This window comes from Accipiter gentilis, chromosome 18 (assembly GCF_929443795.1).
Source record: "Accipiter gentilis chromosome 18, bAccGen1.1, whole genome shotgun sequence".
Lineage (NCBI taxonomy): Eukaryota > Metazoa > Chordata > Aves > Accipitriformes > Accipitridae > Astur > Astur gentilis.
In genome coordinates, this window is record NC_064897.1 from 1,196,425 (window position 1) to 1,216,240 (window position 19,816).

The 19,816-nt window shown below is 38.2% G+C and overlaps 1 protein-coding gene across 1 annotated transcript in view; it reads right to left on the reverse strand.

Annotated features, from left to right (window-relative positions):
• The window catches only part of EFCAB6 (EF-hand calcium binding domain 6), a 115,832-nt gene that overhangs the window by 60,401 nt on the left and 35,615 nt on the right, over positions 1 to 19,816 (reverse strand). Inside the window, 5 exon segments of the mRNA XM_049822273.1 lie at positions 3,473 to 3,527; positions 3,530 to 3,632; positions 6,040 to 6,140; positions 13,415 to 13,434; positions 18,397 to 18,545. Coding sequence (XP_049678230.1) covers positions 3,473 to 3,527; positions 3,530 to 3,632; positions 6,040 to 6,140; positions 13,415 to 13,434; positions 18,397 to 18,545 — 428 coding nt within the window.

Below are 19,816 nucleotides of genomic sequence, written 5' to 3' on the forward strand. Positions count from 1 at the left end.
CCCTGTATGAATACCTTGTGTAATTAGTGCTTGAATTATATGGTGGACACGTGGAAGCAACTTGGCCCACTCAACACTGACCTGTCAAATTCAGCTGCTTTAGTGGAAGAGAGAGCTAAGATCGCAGCCACGGCACAACTAAATCTGTCAGAAATCATGAATGAAAGCCCTTGTTTACCTTAACTTGCTGCCTGGCATATGAATATAACATGAAATCACTAGCAGCCTAAGTTAATACTCCTGGATGTGAACCTTAGCAGCCCAGGAGCAGACACACTGTTTGTTCAGCCCCTTCTGTTATTCTGAGGGTAACTTCCAGCAAAGAGGTCAAGCTGGTAGTTCCCTGGGCCTGTTAAATTACCCTCTTAAATCACTGCCGTATAAATTAGCAGAGGTCATGAATCAGAGCCCTTGTCATCACTGTGTGGCTGCTTCACTGAGCTGCTCAGCCTTCCAGGACTTCATTCATGTTCATAAAGCTTTGGGGCATTCCTGGGTGAAAGCAGAAGGCTCCTGTCCTTGTGCTGGGGATGCATGGCATTCTCTGCACTCCACTTATCCCAAGTAACCATTCTATTTAGAATGACACTAAAAAAATACCTGTGGCAAAAAACACTTGTAACTTATCAAGTGCTTCAATGCCTTCCTTCTGAGGAAAAAAAAAAAAAAAAAAAAAAGAAAGAAAGAAAGAAAGAAAGTAAAAGAAATCAAAGCTTTCAATTCTTTTGAGAAATCCAATCCACACCATATACACTGCAGAGTAGAAAGTGTCAGGGGGGTGAGAGGGAGGAGAAAGAGTCTCCATTTTCTAGTATTTGTGAAGCTCTGCTCAGCTAAAACAAGTGTAGCCTTCACACAGAAAATGGCTGTGAACACTACAGAGCAACATCTGCTTTGTGAGCGTAATCCATAAAAGGCTTCCAAATGCCCTTAAAAATTGTTCCTTCTTTTCCCCAGTCTGAATGTCATCTCACAGGAAGCCATCTGGGACAAGCATGCCAGCTATTCTGCTGCAGCGATAGCAGTATTGTCCTCAAGTGCCTCAGGATGAGTCACATCAATGCAAAAGTCCAATTATAGTAGAAGCCCCCCAAAGCAGAAGTATCATTTCAAATAAATAAGACTGATGTAGCTGAACCACTGGAATTCAGAATGTAATTCAGTCACTTCATCACCTTTTACTCAAAAACCCTGCATCCCTTAAAGCACCCGTGCTAAATCCCCAATCTGGTTATGACATTCCCAGCACAGATGTGATAGTCTTAAGCCCAGTGTGTATGCATTTAGAGGAGTCAATTACTTTTTTTTTTTTTTGCTTATTATTTTAAAATACAGCTTTTAAAACCTAGCATTTAGTATGACTTTAGAGCAGCGAATGAACAGTGCCATCCACTGTTTCTCTGCATAATCCACATTTTCCTAGGATTGTCTTAAATAAGATTTAACATAAAAATTTATGCCACATTTGAAACAAAGAAATACAGATTGGTAAAAAGATGTGAGTCAAAACATATTTTTAGGGAGTCAGGCTAAATCATAGAATGGCAACTCTGAAAGTAGATTACAACAAAGGAGATTTTTCCAAATATCTGCTCACCTGTGGACGAGCCATTCTAACTTAATCAGCTATATTATTACTCCTTTATCATAAACCCAAATACTTCTCCAATCAAGTAGGCCATCTATTGCATTCTTAAGTATAAATTCTCTCTTCATCTTATTATGAGAATTACATTTCTTCTCCAGTGTGGGCATCAGCTCCCTAGAACATGACCCTGATTAATGATACTGCTAAGAACAGTACCTTTAGAAATGTTTACTACAGAAGAATTAATAATATGGTGTGACTAAGACCCTGTTTTCATGGAGTGGACGTGGCCAATGCGAGACTATATGTCCCTGAATGTCTTTGATGATGGAATCCAAACCTTATCTTTTAGATGTATCATGCTATTTCTAGAAAAAGATTCCACACTCATCCCATCTCTCTCACTTTGCTAAACACAGATATCAGCATGTTTCAACAGTGCCACAGCTCAATAAAGCAAATACACAAATGTGCTCAATGTTCACCTTAACAGAAATCCTAGAAGTATCATACCCACTTCTTCCTGTGCTTTGCTAGAGCACAACTTTCTTGTTCAGCATTTCACTAGACTGATCTCACAGGGCTTATCTTGCATCCTTTTAAAACAAAAGCAAAACAGCCATTGACCACAATAATGAATGAATTAAACCTTAACTATTTGCCTGTCATTGCTTTACTCTGTATTATTTTCTTATAGGGAATGTTTAGAATTTCAAGTAAAGACCACTTTCCAATTCAAAGTGGCTGTAATTCCTGACTTTTCTTATAGTACAGATCTCTCATTGACACAAATAATGGTAGAAACATTATTTAGAAAATTGTATAACTGCTGAGTCCCAGGTAATTCAAAAGATAATTACTTGTTCATGATCAATGACCACTGATTATATACTACAAAACACAGAGCTATAAAAGTGACAGATGATGAAAGCATGTAGTTATAACACAGTGCTGGGAACATGACTTTTATGAACCCAACGCACAGCACCTGAAGTTTTCTCCAAGACATTTATAGAAAGGCAAATGCATACAGTAGAATTGGTTTTACTGATCATGCTCATGCTCATTCATATTTCAAGATCAAAGATTATTTTCCAAAAGCCATTTCCTATTGATGCTGTTGTGTTTGCTCCTAACACACAATGATCAGCCGGACACTGGGTTGTAAGGGTCATACTGGAACTGATTTCTTTGATTTTCCTATTATGTTTTCAAAGGTAGGAAAGAATTCCACACCTTTGTGAAAGTCACTAGCTGTAAGCAGAGAAAACTAGAGTTCCTGAGAGAGTAGATTAGACCCAATTATAACCTGACTGAAATGTTATTGCAGTAAAATGCCTAATACAATTCCCTCTTCTTTGGACATAGATATTTTGACTCCATGCTCCCCATGCTTCTAGCTCTTTTGACTCCTTGCTTTGGGGAGCCTGCTCACATTGAAAATGGGATTTCTTGCTGACAATATTAAATTTCAGTTCCTTGTTCTTTACAACAATAGTCTACTGAGGAAAGACATAACATTAATTTAATTAATTTTGTATTACATTGTATTTGAAAATACTAAATAATGTTTGATAACATCTTGGATCTCCAGCACATCAGTTGTTCCTTTGTAGAAAAGGCTTGTGTCATCTTTGAAATGCTGAAATAATGTCAAACTCCTGAGAGTTTCCAACATGGAATTGTTATGAAAATAAATGAGGGATTTACAAGCTGATCACATGAGGAATGGGGCATCTCTTCCACCAACCTTTTCTCTTCTATATGCTTAAGGCAAACCAAAATACTTAATGCCTCCAGCTATAGGTGTCATATTAAAAAACAGGGAGAAATATATGGTAAGAAAAGAAATTACATTAAATCTGTTACACATCTTCAACTTACTTCATAAATTGTTGATCTGACAAAGAGGGACAACACAGCTGTAGGACTTTCTTAGATGACTTCTGTTAATAATGCCAGTACACTTAGGATGATAGGACTGCAAAGCCTTACAAAAATCTTTCCAATTTTCTGTGATTTTACCTGAATGGATCTCCTCCACCTAACAATCAAATGAATTAATAATGCAGGAAAGAAAAAAAAACGTCCCTGAGGTTAAGCTATGATAGCATTACGACATGAAAAAAATGTACTAAAATGAAAAATCTAATGTTGGAAGACCAACACTTAACTCAAAATGAACTGTGTTATCACTTACGGTATTACAAGCTAGAACAAGAGCAGGCTTCTTTATTTTGTTTCTTCCACTAAGCTATTCATGAACCATCTAATTTAAAACAAAGTTCTGTTCAGCTAAAACAATATTAGTGTACTAATTTCAAAGCATGATGCAACATCATGCCCAAAATTTACCCTTGAAAATGCTTGTTGTGAAAACTGACTAAAAAGTGACTGCAAGAAAGCGTATACCTCACTTCACAGATCTCCTTTAGGTGACTGAAGAGGCATGTCTACTGACGGATAACAACGCACAGCTTTTACTGTTGTTTCTCCCCTCAGTCCTGTAAAACAAAATCCACTAGGACTGAATGAATTGCAAGTGGCACTCAGCTTACTCAGGGCATAATTTGAAGACAATGGGCTTGCACAGGGGAAAATAATGACAAAATCTGGCTTCCTGAACCTGCTTTAGGATCTGCCTGTAGCACTGGCAGTTAAAGTGTTTTTCACTTGTAAATTGAGTACATTATAACCAGAAGGTTCTGAGAAGAAACAAACACAGGATCACATTTTGACAGAAAATCTCAGCATAATTGCAGATCTGAGCAAGCACTGTACTATGCAAAATTTCAGGTAAAAAGAAAGGAGGTGGAGATGCCCCTTGGGTTATCTTAGCTGGCTGGGGTCCTAGATTGGTTCCAGGTCCTGATTCTGCCCATTGCTGCTTTTACGATTCCTCTGACCAAACCCTTTCTGAGAAATGATAAAAATGAAGAGACTTCTTGAAAAAGTTGTCCTCTTTCATTTTTACAACCTGTAATCTGTCTTTTCTACAGGATGAGCCACACTGATGGACGTGGCATCACCACTCAGGACACAAAACAAAAGGATTTCCAGACACTCAGGCTTCCTTGCAGCTGCTTTTCATCAAGTTGTGGGTACAAACCCAGCCACAGAGTCCAGAACAGACCTACTCCTCAGGGCAGAATCACTCTCGAAGTGTGAAACCACAGCCACCAGGGTCATGTGTGGCCACTGTCATCCCTGGTGGTATTTCATCCCAAGGTGACAATGATCTGTGATGCTTAACATTTCCTTTACCTGCCTTCCCTCATGCTAGCATTCACTTCATATGGGATGCTTATTTTAAATGACAAAAATGGCTAGTTATCTGTGTGCATCTCTAATTTGAGTCTAACTAGCTTTATTTGTAAATCCCACTTAGTGTGCACGCCAGTTGTGCATGTAGGCACCATCGGCATATGCATTTTCCCCAGCATGCTAATTTTACAGCTACTAAAGTTTGCCCCAGAATTTCAGCCAGACCATTATTCTACTCAAAACCACCTGGAAGACACTTGAGCTGCTGCATCAAATGTTGCTATTGTTGGAGCCATCAGAGTGGAAAGCAGCCTGTTCCAGCCCCTAACATCAAGCATTTCAAAGCAATGCACACCATTGAGGGCTGCTCAATGGGACCTTCTTTTTGTGCATCTAGTATCTCTCTTGACACTACTGCACTCCTTTGATTTGTCTCAAAAACTCTAGCCAGACTACCTACAAAATTGCTAAATATGGAGCTAGTCAGTTGACATACTAATGCAAACCTAAAAGAGAGTTGATACTGAAAATTATGAACAGATTCTTAGTATTAGGAAGTAGATTTGCAAATGCAGCTTAGGTTATTTCTTAGAATACTTCAGTAAGCAAAAAAGTATTGACTTATTTCTGTCAAAGGAAACAGACATATGGCATGGAAGTGTTGACTGTGGATTTCAGCACATAACCTCTCAACCTTCGGTGAATGGTTCTAAAGGAAAACTTTGTGAGATGACTGCAAATTCAGAAGATGTCAAAGCTGTACACAGGAAAATATGCAACATCTGTATAGTATATAGCCTATAGTTTGAACCAATGTGTATTATAAAGAATAACAGATAAAACAAGAAACAGCGAAATATCAGCAAAACAGATCTGACAACTGAAAGCTAAGAAGTACCGCTACTGTTCCTCCTCTGCTGTACACACATGTGTGAGCTAGTGATTCTGCTGGAGTTTTCAAAAACCTGCAGTAACCATGAGATTGCTTTCCAATTGGTGCTTCAGAAAAAGAGTCTAGAAGTGCTGATTATTATTATTCCATTGCTGGAATGAATGTGAACATACTAACTTAGACAAAAACTGTATGTGGAGCACAACATTTTACCACATCCACACACACAATCCAGCATTTTGCCACAGCCATTATAAAAGAAGTTATAATTAGAGAATTAAAAGTAAACACTTACTACTGATTGTTTTTCTTCAGACAAGTCTAAAAATTCATGGTAGTCAAGGTATCCAGTCTGTTCTGGATCAATTATCTCAATTAACTCCTGGAAATCTTTACCTTTCATTTGAAATACCAAGTTACATAAAACATGACAAAGGTCATTTCTTGTGATCTTTCCATCTCATTTCTAAGACAAAAAAAGAAAGCATGCATAAAAAAAGAATGAACATTTACTAAAGCAATGCTGATTCCAACATGCCATTCTACACCGCTAGTTCATCCTGACCTACAAAAACTGAGAGCTCTGTAGCTCTGAGAGCTGTAGTTTGTGTATACTGAATTTAGTACTTTTACTCCAGTTCCCAGTGAATGTGCAACTGCAATATTTACTGATGGATGACTAAAACTAAGGGAATGAAACTACAGTGACCTTTCCATTACCTTGGGATAGATTATTTAGTTTGTTGGTAAACTGTGCCACAAGTGAATGGATATTTAAACTTGCTTTGCACAGACCAGCTCACATTCAGGTCAGTTTATCAGCTGCATTTCATTTCTTACATTGTCTGGAATCAATGTTCGCACAAAGTTGTGTCTGACTGAATAGTTGCTGGGTCTGAGTGAACTTGACTCAGTTGAGTCAAGTTGCATCTAAGTTGCTGTTATCATGTACCCTGTCCTGGTTTCAGCTGGGATAGAGTTAACTGTCTTCCTAGTAGCTGGTACAGTGCTGTGTTTTGAGTTCAGTATGCGAAGAATGTTGATAACACTGACGGTTTCAGTTGTTGCTCAGTAGTGTTTAGGCTAAAGTCAAGGATTTTTCAGCTTCTCAAGCCCAGCCAGCGAGAAAGCTGGAGGGGCACAAGAAGTTGGCACAGGACAGAGCCAGGGCAGCTGACCCAAACTATACCATACCATGGGACGTAATATCTAGTGTATAAACTGGGGGGAGTGGGAGCAGGGGAATCACTGCTGGGGGACTAGCTGGGTGTCGATCAGGGGGTGGTGAGCAATTGCCCTGCGCATCATTTGTACAGTCTAATCCTTTTATTTTTGCTGCACTTTTATTATTGCTGTTGTCATTTTATTAGTGTTATCATTATCAGTTGCTTCTTTTCTGTTCTATTAAACTGTTCTTATCTCAACCCACGAGTTTTACTTCTTTTTCCCAATTTTCTCCCCCATCCCACTGGGTGGGAGGGAGTGAGTGAGCGGCTGCGCGGTGCTTAGTCGCTGGCTGGGGTTAAACCATGACATACCCCAACCATTGCTGTAAGTCCATGCAAAAGTCCATCAAGTGATGTCTGTTAGGTCCTAATAGATCTCTCAGCATATTCATAAACAGCACATGAGCCTACAGTTGTCAGTGCTCACTCATCTGTGGCAGGATTTTCTTCATGATTAGCTTCAGAACAACAAGCAAAAACTCAACTAAACATTTTATGTTTGAGCACAGCTTTTTCTAGGGCTGCAGTTTTCAGATATGGTCCACAAGGCCAAAGTAAATGCTGTGCAAACACTTGGGTCATTACAGCGCTTTCAGTTAAAGATGCAATTAGAAGTACATGGAGAGCTTGAGAGTTCTGACTGTCGGCAGTGGTGTGTTAACCCAAAATGTTTGAGACCTACTGTCCTTGGACTTCCTCTTTCTTTTCTCATGCTTCCTTTGCATCTTAGTGTGCCTCCTTTAAATCAGCTATGCAGCTAGGCTGGGTCTATTAGCATTCTTGACCTGGCTCATGAGGGTGAACTTGCTCTCAGGGAGAATCTTTATCTGGGGCCTGATGTCTTGTCACGTTGTCATGCCAATGGATACGCATTTGGACTGTAAGGTAATAGGCATAGTTTGTATCTCAGTTCCCATGACAAGTAATATCCATAATTTACGTAGGGTAGTTTTAAATATGGGTTTATACCAACTCTTTTCTATGACTGTCTATTGCATTTTATAATTTTAAATTTGTTCCTGAACTTCTACTATTTTTTTAATTGTTTCTTTGTTTTCTCTAAGGAAACCTGTGGAAAGATAATGGGAGGAAAGAAGAAGAAAGAGTGGAATAAAGGCTTTGGAACAATAGCAGAAAAATTAGGAGTAAATAGTTCCTTCAGTGATTCAGTTTTCCTGGCTAAGCACTAGACAAATATCTTTTTGTTCATAAAATTCACCCTAAGAAAATTCTGTTTCCCTTTAGTCCCCCACAGAGATCCAGGGTGGCAGTAATAATATAGAGGATGAGCAATTATTTACTTCATCAGTTGGTCTGGGAAATACTTTAAAGTTTTGCAATCAAAAGATAATGGTCTTGTGAAACTACTATCTGGTATTTGAATTTTCTTTAGAGACTGTTGTCACTGCATTAAATCATATGGAAGCAAAACCTGATAATATACCTACCTCCCCCAGTAAATAAGTTAGGGAATCTGATACTGAAGCTACAAAGATAGCTTGTACTTCACAAGAAACAATTGTGCAGAATGACTAGGTCTTACCCATGAAGATGAAAAATCTGTTACGATAAAAATAAATTACATTTTGTTCAAACCTTAGACCATACAGGAAAGTTAAGATATACTACAACAGGATTTATTAAGCAGACTGCATTTGCTTATTTGGCCACCTTGCAACTTTAATTTTATTTATTTAAAAGGAATTAACTTATTGCCCAGATCATTATCTAAGTCAGTCCATAATCAGTGATGTGACTGGGGATGTACTGGTCTATTCCAACAGAAAAATCATGATGTTATGTATAAATATAAACCATTCTTACATGCATTTCTTTCACTGCGAGAGCCTCTAGATGCTGGGGATTAAATAGTTCTTTCGTCAGCCTGTCTTTCTGCCACCTCGAATACCTCTGCCTTTGTTAACAATTTCATTCAGTAATGCTCCAGTTCAGTAAATGAATTAAAATCACGTAGTAAAGTGCCTTACTGAATCATGGCCTGAATGCTCTAGGCATTGTTACTATTATCTACTGCAGTGTATAAAGCCGATTTCTTTTCCTATAAATTGCTAGATGAATTCTTTCTTTTTGTGGTCATATATATATATGTTTATATATAGATGAAATACCGCAGAGCTAAAAAGAACAGGTTTTATGTAATTATATTAGAAAGGAATTGTAATATATCATCTATATAAAACCATCTAATGAAAAATGCCAATACTACTTCTGAAGATATGCCCAGTGCTCCTTTTGCTTGTGTCAACCAGACTGAGAGCTTTAATTTTTTCATTTTATTATTTGGTCATTCAATTCAGAAACAGAGTCTACAATTTAAGAAGTGCAATATGTAGCAAATCAAAGTAATAAAAAAAAAAAAAAAATCCAGCTTGTCCGCTAAAGGGTTGATCACACAAGCCAGTGCACGGGATATACATATCATGACATTCCATCAAAACTGACAGAGAGGCATTTAAGCATAGTTTTTACATTGTGAGGGCCACAGAGCTGGACAGTTCTTTATCAAAAGCTCATATTCCAGAACTAAAAACGAAAAGGTAATCTGAAGTCTAGAAAAAGTCAGATGAAGTTACTTTTGAAACTGGAGTGAACCATGCAACAGTAAGCTCAACATTGTCAGTGTCACACATAAGTTACAGTCTACCCGCCAGATGACAAACTGCAAATATAAACCTTTTACAAACACATGATAGCACTCTCTGTTTATATTATATAATATGAGCTTATGATAATTGCCGCACAGTTCTGATTCTCATTAACTTTACCTATCATACTGATTTTATCCCTTCATCAAAAAAGATTTTCCTTGTCTGTAATTTCTCCTGTGTGCACAGGGACCATGGGGATGTATATTCATTGCTAAGCAGTGTATTTGGATATACACACTTATGACATCTCTCTTCTTTTCCAAAATGCTGTATCTCAGATTAAGGTGTAGCCTTATCCTGTACATATTAACGCCTATCTTTAATTTAAATGTCAGTCACAACCAATTGGTCTCCTACAGCATATAATGTTAAATAGGTATTCATGTTCCGTAGTATTAAGATATAGTATTAAAGCCATTAACTATGTTCCTTTAAACCTTTTTGCAATGCTGGGAACACTCTGAAGGTTACCTGAAGCCAGGTTTCAGCACAGGAGAAAAAAACATTTTAGTTTCTCTTATAAATCGCATTTAATTAAGAACTTGAGTTAGGAGACTTTCCAATACTACTTGAATTCCTTGCCCTGAGATGAATAATCTCTTTTTAAAAGAGACTAGAATAAAAACAATTAAATAATGCAGGTGAAAAATTACAAACTGATATTGCAATTCTAAATTTCTACATTTGCAGGAGATGCAACAATATGACTCTGAAAGAACTACGATGTCACATCTTCAAATGATGGAAATGCCAGTGCTTTAAGTGACTGAGGCACCACATGTGATCAAGAACTATCAAACAATGCACTCCACATAATGGAATGTATAAAAATAAGGATACATGGTAATAATAATTTAATTTTAAAAAAATGCTCAACTAATTTATACTGAATATTGCCCACACAAATGATTTTTAATGCCTTTTTGTTTCTGTGTTTCAGAATATATGCAGAAACTTTCTGAAAACATTCTAGGAGGCTAGAGAGGTTGTTTATTATTAATTCTTTAGTGTTGAAACACTTGTATAACTATTTTTTTCCAGGATCTGAGTTTTAAAGTAAATCACAAAATATTGCAAGACTTAACAAAAGAACATCAAAGGGTGCTTCGCTCATCCTTTTATAAAACATCAATCTGGTTCAACATTTTAAAGTCAAATTTGTAGTATAGTTACAGGGAACACTATATTTCTAGCTTGCACATTAGAAAGCACTGCTACTAGGTTGGGATTTTGTTTTCAGAATATGGATTAACAGGTAGGGACCAGTAGCATTTCAGATTCCAACACATCAAGAACAATTCAGAAAAAAAAAAAAAATCAGTTGGAAGAAAAGGGAGCAGGCAGTTGCTTGAGGGCTGGACAGTGATTGATGAAGAATCAGAAGCACGCTGCATGAACCTATTAAAAACTTTTAGATAAGAACACGACTGTATTTAAGTCCTGGAACAGGAGACATTCAAGTTCAAATCTATTTCTACCTCCTGAAAAAAAGGAGAGCAAGGAACTTACTTCTGTTAACTCTAAGACAGGAGGAAATGTCTTTACTTGGTTTACATGGGCTTTTCATAATAGCTGAAAACCCACTCACACAGTTACGTAAATATTTAGGAATGTTACAAAGTCACACATATTTAGACATTAATAATGAGTTCACTGGTGAGATCACTATTCTGCTGAACATTACATAGAGCAGCTGACTGGGAGAATAGTATTTGCTAAATCTTACTATGCAGATCTTGGTGCGGAAAGGCAATATGACATCCAAGATGACTTTTCTTGTGTTGATCACACGAGACTGAACATTTTTCATAGCATACCTCCTTCATTAAGCGTCAAAGCCAGTAGGTATCGCGTTTCATTTTACCAATAAGGAAATCAGCTTTTCTGGGAGCTACCACACTTGACTATAGACTGCGGTAGGCAACAAAAGGAGGCGAACCACTTCGGCCCAGAGACAGTCCCGAGCAGGAGGAAGAGCGCGGAGAGGAAATGCAGAGCCAGGTTTGGCCGCGGAACCTGCATAATCAAGATATAATGCCCAACACTGAGGTAACCAATGGTACCAGTCAACATGGGGTTGTCAACAGCTGCAAATTAGCACATCTGGATCCCTCTCTTGGAAGTAGCAGCGAACAGGGCTGTCCAGGACTCTGGCAGAGGCAAAACAGGGGTTGGGACCCTGCCTGCACTGCTGTCCTGGGGCAGTCTGCTGCCCAAGGCAACCGTATACTTTACTTATGCCCAGTGGCATGCCATTTTGACTAAGAAATGAGAACACTACAGATGCGAATGGCAGGCATCAAACAAGTGTGATAGATAACAGAACCAGATAACAGAAGCCTTCACATAAAATTGTAGATAACAACCCATTCTCAGGTAGGTCTGTTTCTAATGAGGTCTTCCAGGGCCTGATTTTTAGCCCTGTGCTGTACATCCTTTTGATGCACACACGTAGATATACATGTGTCTCTCTGTGTGTCTGTGTATAAACAGCATAAACACAGCTTGCTTGCTTTCTGTATATATATTTATATACGTATATACATACACACGTGGACAAATAACCTGGGAAAAAAAACCGCCAAAACTTTAAAACATCAGATGACCATAGATAACTGAGAGACAAATGGAATGGTAAAACGATGAAGAGAGCAAACCACTGACACAGCATGACAGGGAAGAATAAGCACAAGCAAAGAATAAGCTTTTATTATAGAAGTATATAAGAAATGGAGAACATATGCCAGAATAGAAGAGGAATCTCAATTATAAGGAGCAGTTACTCTTAAAGATTTGCAGGTCATAATATATAATCAAAGCATAAATAAATTGCCAGTACGATGTTAGGCACAAGGGACTCGGGCAGTCCTTGGATGTAGAAACAGGGGAGCACTTAGCAGGATCTGAGAAGTTATATTATTTATTTTTCTGGTATCAGTGCAACTTCTATGAAAGCACCAATTCTCATTTCTATCATAACATTTCATGAAATATACAGAAAAACTAGCAGGAGTTCAAAGGCAGCCACAGGGATGATTAAAGAACTGGCCAACATGACTTCCAGTGAAATTGTAGGAGGTCAATAATTTTTGTTTATCAGAGAGGTTGTTACAGATTATTTAGTCCCCAGTTGCACATATCCATGTTAAAGAAACTTGAAAAACAGACTCTGCGTGCTGCTGTAACAGAAAACAAAGACTGGCAACCACCAGATTACTTTGAAGCAGATATGAGACACAAATGTTTAGCTGTAAGAGTAATTAACCGAGGCAACACCTAAAAATAATTGCTCTTACTTCATCAAGCATAAGGAATGCCTGCTTTAAAAAGGGATAAACATCTTGGATGCATCTGCACAGCTTCTGAAGAACAGTGTCACTGGAGAAAGCTTCATCTCCTCTAGCTGGATTTACTCTGCAAGAAGAAAAAAGACAGTCTTTTCAATGCTTTCATGTCTCACCCTCTTTTGCTCACTATGTTCTTCTCAGAGCAGGAAGAATAAATTACCTCATTAAGACTCAGGGTTTGATAGGATTCAAAATAAGAGTGTGCTTAGAGAAAGCATTGCCAAAATATTTTTTAACTGAATTTAATCAAGGGTGACCATTGAGTGGATACGCTTCTCATTTTCAATAAATATGTATACCAGAGGTTACTCACATAGGAAAGGTAACTTCCTACTTATCTTCTTTTCTCATAGGAATTTTCTGCCTGTTTTCAAAGGTGCTCCCAGGATCCCGGAATTTTTCTAAAAATTGTTGCCAAGCAATTTTACCTGTGGCTTTCAGGCCAAATCTGGTTTTTAAAAAAGAAAACAATTTTAAAACATTTCATTATAAAACCACTCTACATTCCAAGAAGAATTTTGAATTAGAACATGACATCATCGTTATAATATCAATCTGTGCAACATTTGTAATTAGAGTAAGCTTGCATAGCTTTTCTTTGTTACTAAATATGCAAACTGAGCCAACTTATTTTCTCAAATCCAAATGTCTAGCTGTGGAAGAACTAGATCCCAGGTGAGAATTCATCTAACCAAATATACACGCCTGCACCTGAGCGAGTCACTCTAAGTTCCCTTTATAGTCATTGGGGAGAGACAGACACTTTCAGGACAGGATTCGTCTCATCCTAAAGTAGACATCTAAAACTGGTTAGATGAATCCTGCCGTTGTTTCTCTCCAGTGACTATAAAATGGAGTCTAGGAGGAGCAGTTCAGGCGTAGACATTCACATTACAGATGTCTAGAATGAGATAGTATTTAATGCATCCCTTCTCATTATTTACACATAACAGTAGAGAAACTAATTAAGGGGAATAGTATGTTGTTTTTTAAAATGTTATGATGTCCACTATGTCCAAATTTGAAAACTTAAAAAGTACTGGAAGTGTTAAACTATGTTAAAAATCCTGGGAAGTCACCTAGTATCATTTATTCTATGAATAATTACTTTGAAATCAATAAGGACCTAATCCCGTGACCCCCCCAAACCATTGGCATCTCTCCCACTCAGTTTCAGCGGTACTGCAGAAAGCTCCAATGCTCATGGCTAAACGCACTCCTACTTCAGATGGCGCTTTGTAGGCAATTACATCCCTCACGTATTACAGGAAACGTGCTGACTCGCTACTGTCGTCATCTCAGAAAAGCTTTTAAAACTCCTAATGCTCCTTAAAATGGTGGCAGATGGTATTTAGAGCATTTGCTAATCCAGGATGCACAGGACAAACCTAAAAAATTACCAAATGCAGTCAGAGGTATGCAAGACTTCCTGGATCTTTTACAAAAAAACTCCAGGTTTTGGACTACCCGGCAGTTTCTCAAGCTCAGCCAACAAAGCTAAAACCAAAAGCTACAAGAATCACAGCGTTCGGGCTTTGGCTGACTGCAACCTGACAGCACGGGGTATTTAAGGGGAGAGGAGGGAACCCGACTTTTTACAGTGGTCCTGCCTGCGAGTAGCATGCACATGCCCCCCCCGGCTCAGTGGCTCAAGGGCTGAGCATCTCCCGCTGCACAAGCGGGACAATTGCACCAGAGCCCAGAAGAGGGGCTGGGAAGGACCAAGCACCAAAGACGAAGACAGAGGCAGTGCTGCTGTTTGGATTTCACCATGGGAGCCTTTTTGTTCCCTGCAGGGAGGGGCTTTGCCAACAATGCTATTGAGGGATGGGTTAAAAAAAAAAAAAAAAAGCTGTGGGAAGGAGAGATATTTCATATCTGATTATTGTCTTGGATAAATGAATATGAAACAAACAGTATGAAATAACAGATTATTTTTAAAATTAAGGCCAAGATAACAACTGTTATTTTGAGCCCCCAGCTGAGATCCCTTCACACTCAAATGTCTATGGACTACTAAATCACTCAAATCACACTATAGAGAGCAATTCTGCACTGAAAGTGAGCAACCAGCCAAAGCTGCGTCAATCAGCGCAACAGACCTCTCCACTTCCACCTCCTTGCTCAGAAGCCCTACAATTGCCTCTCAGACTCTGGCAGTGACAATTGCCAAAATCCTGGGAGCTGCAGGGAACTTAGGAGGAAATAGCAATGCGGATGTGTCTGGCATTACTAGCTCTGATTTGTGGTGCCATTGATCAGTCCACAAGGTGCAGTGGTTTTCCCCCTTTCTGCAGATGGATAAGGGATGGTAGAATTCTTCCAGTTCTGCCCGTGGCTGGCCAACAGCACTTTTCTCTTGCAGTTTTTATCATGGAAAGGGATGAATCAGGCCCTTGCAGCAGGGGAGGAGGAACTCCCCAGCATTAAGTTTCATGGATCAAATTGAAGAAAGCCCTATTTAGACAAAGCTAAGTCAGTGGGACTACAAACCGAGGAAGGACTTTGGCTTTTTTGGTTTTATTTAAAAACCGCTATAGTAGGCCAGCTAACTTATTAAAGTAATAAAAATAAATTCTGCATGGCTTTTTGGAAGTATGCTTATGGTTACGTCCAAGTACAACAGAGTGTACTTCCAAAAGAAATGACCGGTTAGAGCCGTAACAACATGGATACCTGCTAATGTCATGTGATACATCATCTCATAGAGATCCTTTACAAAATACTACCCAGTGAGAAATTTTTAACCATCAGTGCCTTAGCATCTGATACTTTTATGCAAATCGTAAGTTAAAGGAAGGAAGCATGAGGGTAACACAAAAAGTTTAGAACTACCTCTGCTGCTGAAAACTGTCCTTGTGTTTTTAACTAATAAGTTCACTGCAGTCCTGGGCAAATAAGCACAATGATTTACCTCATATCACAAATAAAAGTCACAATTAGAAATCCTGGCAGCCACCAGAAAAGAGTCTTGGAAGTTAGGCTCTCCATTGGCAAAGCCTTCGTACTGGTCACGTATGATTTGCTCCCAACTGTCAAGAAGAACACCCTTCACTCACGCCCCTCAACCTGTGAAGGCACATAATACACAGCAAAGCTCCAAAACACAACCAAAATATTTCTTACATGGGAATGCTGAAATACTGTGAAATTAATTCCTTCAGTTTATGCGACTTTCTCAAGTTCATGATGTTTTACTTCCAAGTGAAAGAATTTTCAAGAGTAGAAGTGATGGAATTCAGGGAATTTGGGACTCAGATGAGTGATGTCCTTTGAATGAATTACACCTCAATGGTCTGCCTCTGATGTACTTGAGCTTGCTGCAGTAGGGACATATACTGAGAGATATGTGTGTGGGTAATCTGGTCCTAAACCAGTCAAGGATTAAATCCTAGCTGAAGTCTAAGGCAAAACTGCATCAACTTCAATGGGCCCTGAATTTTATATCAGGAGCCCATGAGATGTAAATATCTCAAACAACCATAAAACGCTGTCATGTATTATTACTTATAAACAGCTCCCTGGCACATCTCATGTCATATTATTTAAATAGAATCTTAAAAACCTTGAAATCCTGTCCCTTGCCCATCAATTACTATTACATTTATTATCAGCTACAATGAAGTTACTTCATTATTAGAATTAGATGACTATGAGGAACTTTTGCTCTCGTTCCATTCACCTGGTGGATCTTTTGAATTACATTATCTGAGAAATATCACCTAAGAGATATGGCATACATAGGCTTGAACATTTCTGTTTACAGCATCATTAAAATGTCACTATATTTTTCAAATGCTAGAGAAAGCTCCAGTGGAAGAATACATGCAGAAATCTTTCCATTATGCAACTGCTCTTAAGAGCAAGATTTACTTTAAGATTTAAACTAGCAAGTGACATGAATTGAAAAAAAAAAAAAAAACCTATAATAGCAATTTTTTTTACAAAGTAATAGTTGATCATTGTTATATCACACTGTGAATGACTAGAAGCAAATCAGATTTATCTGCTGAATGCACAAAGCAATATGGTTACTGCAGATGACTCTCATACAGCACCTGCTGCTGTAAAATGTGTATCTGCACTGAGGTCTTTACAGCTAACTAGTGCATGTAAAGAAAAAAATAACCAATTATTTACATGGGTGATTATATTCTTCCAACAATTTAAACAGATAAACTATAAATTGCGGAATCATTAAGCAGTAATGCATGATCTGGTTACTGACCTCCTCACACAGTATGATTTGTATGCCTTGTCCTGTTGTTGAAAGCTTCAGTACTATTTGGAGTAAAAATGCTGTGTAAGAGTTAAGTTGTTCTTCCTTTCTCTTTGACTGGCCATATGCCCTTGGCACTGTTGCCAACAAGTATAAAGTATATGCTGGCAGCTTTCTTCTCACAGTTTTTGGTTTCTGAGTACAAAAGATTAATCATGAGAGATTCTGGTCTAGATTTAACCAAAAGCCACAAAAACATCCGTTCTTGGGATATTTTGGCTTTAAAAAGGAAATATGAGTTTAGGAAGTTAGTTAGCATAAGCTAAAGTGATCGTGTCCAGGAAATTGTATTTTGGAAAATGTCCTGTGGCCTAAACTCTGCTGAGATCATTGAAGCTGGGCTGGAAAATGTTTTCTATCCATTTATCTTCTGTACACTATACTGCCCACAAGATGATTTGAGTTTTAGTCATAGTACTACAAAGATGCCCGGTTAAAGTAAAATAGTACATTGACTTGAATCCAGTAGTTGGCATGATTTCTCAACCTTCACAGCAGTTTTAATAAAAATATTTACAATGTCAGAACCTAGGTGCAAAAGATTTTTGCCTCATTTTAGTTTAAATTCAGATTTCCAGGTATGGAATTGCTTTACTATGCAGCACAAAAATGTCCCTTCAGTTACCTTTTTCAGTGACTGACAATGAGCAGTACAGAGTGAAAGCTTTCAGCATTAGTTCATTCATTGACTTTAGTTTTTGCTTCTTCCTTTCTTTTCCTTGCCAAACCAGCATATATAAAAGGACAGGCTTGCAGAGTCACACTATCACCATGAAAATATGGTGCCAACAGTTGTGAAGCTGCTCTTCCAGCAAATTCACACCATCCCATATCACTAGTCATTTGAATGCAAGACAGCAACACTCCCTTTAGGAAATTAAATACAAATTTGTGAGCAAGTAGAAGTAAGAAAGCAGTAACTTAGAGCTTCTACTCCATTAAACTTATGTACCTTACTGCAAAAAGCTTGGGTTTATACCCATCTACATCAGCTTTTACATACTGTGCCATACATACTGCAACACAGGCACAAGTAAGATGAATTAATGATGGTAGTCACAAAAAGCAATAATAAAGTTATAAGGCAGCAGTGCTAAAAAATGTCCCCTAAGAAAATAACATGATTCTTACCTATTCATTAGCTCTTGAAAAGTTTCATTTGGCAAAGGAAATATAAAGCCATTTATGACTGACTTAAAGTAATCCAAAGACACAAATCCACTCCGACTGACATCAATTGCTCTGAAGGCTTTTTCAATGTCCTGATAGGCTGAACACAGCTGTAATGAATACAATTTATAGTGTTTTGTTCAGAAACGTCAAGTACATGAAGCTTTTAAAACAATAATGCATTTTTTACAAGACCTTTTCAAATGTTCTTCTCTGTGAACTGATCAAATAGGTTACCCTGGCATGCTCTGACCGTCAGATGTTTAATTAATAAGCTCACTACAAAACAGTATTCCCAATCACACACTCTCAAATGACAAGTCAGACAAGTTTCTCAAATAATAACTCTGCCTCAAAATTCAGAGCTAAAAATACTTGGTGGATCAGCCTGCTTGATAACACCTGTCTTAACGTAACTTTAAAACCATCCACTGCATAACCTAGCATCAAGGTTTCCTTTATTAAAATGGGTCGTTAGCACAATAAATACTGGAAGATGTTAGAAGACATGCAATAGTTAACATAGCTGTTGTATAAACACATCACTCATTTCTTTGCCTTTTTTTTTTTTTAATTCATGGGCTGTTGCAAAGGAGCTATGTGGATGTGTTTTTGCTTATGGGACTTGTAAAATGCCTGAAAGTTGACTTACTGCAGATTTTGATAAGGCTCATGAAACAATAGGAAGACTGGTTTGTTTTTCTGAAATGTTAGCTCACACTGGGTTGTTGAATACTGCCAGCATCCCCGAGGCTTTTCTCCCCCCGCCATTTTTTGACAAGTACCCCATCTGCTTCTAAGCTGATTATTGTTCATTCAAAACTGCCGAAAACACAGTGTAAAGATAATGTATAGAGAGACTTTAGAAAGCCCAAAATAAACATCAAGGACTGGGAAGGATTGTAAGGTGAGATGTACTGTGCTTCCAATCCAGGCCTTGAACTCCATATCAAAGATATACAAGATGAAAAAGGGTCAAGATGTTGAATGTCCCTGTAGACTTGTTTGTCACTCCTCCCCTGTCTTTTGAAGGCTGAGAAAGCACAGTTACAGGACTGTGTAATTGAGTTTGTGGTAGAATATTCAGTCTTGGTGCACAGTATCAGTTTCTCTTTTCTTAGAGAGTCAGGATTTTCATTACATGAAGGCACAAGAGCGAGTGTTGGAAAATTTTGTTTCTTTTCACCTTCCCATAAAGCAGGTGGAATACAGTTACATTCCACCATCACACTCCCCAGTCCTCTTCAGTTAAGATCACATCTAAGGGCACAAGGAGAGGTCATTTGCCATGTCTGTTCCAGCTCCACACTCTATTCTAAGCTTGCCACCACATATCAAAAAAAATGTGTTTCTGCAGCAGCACCTATCCACTAATAATTTA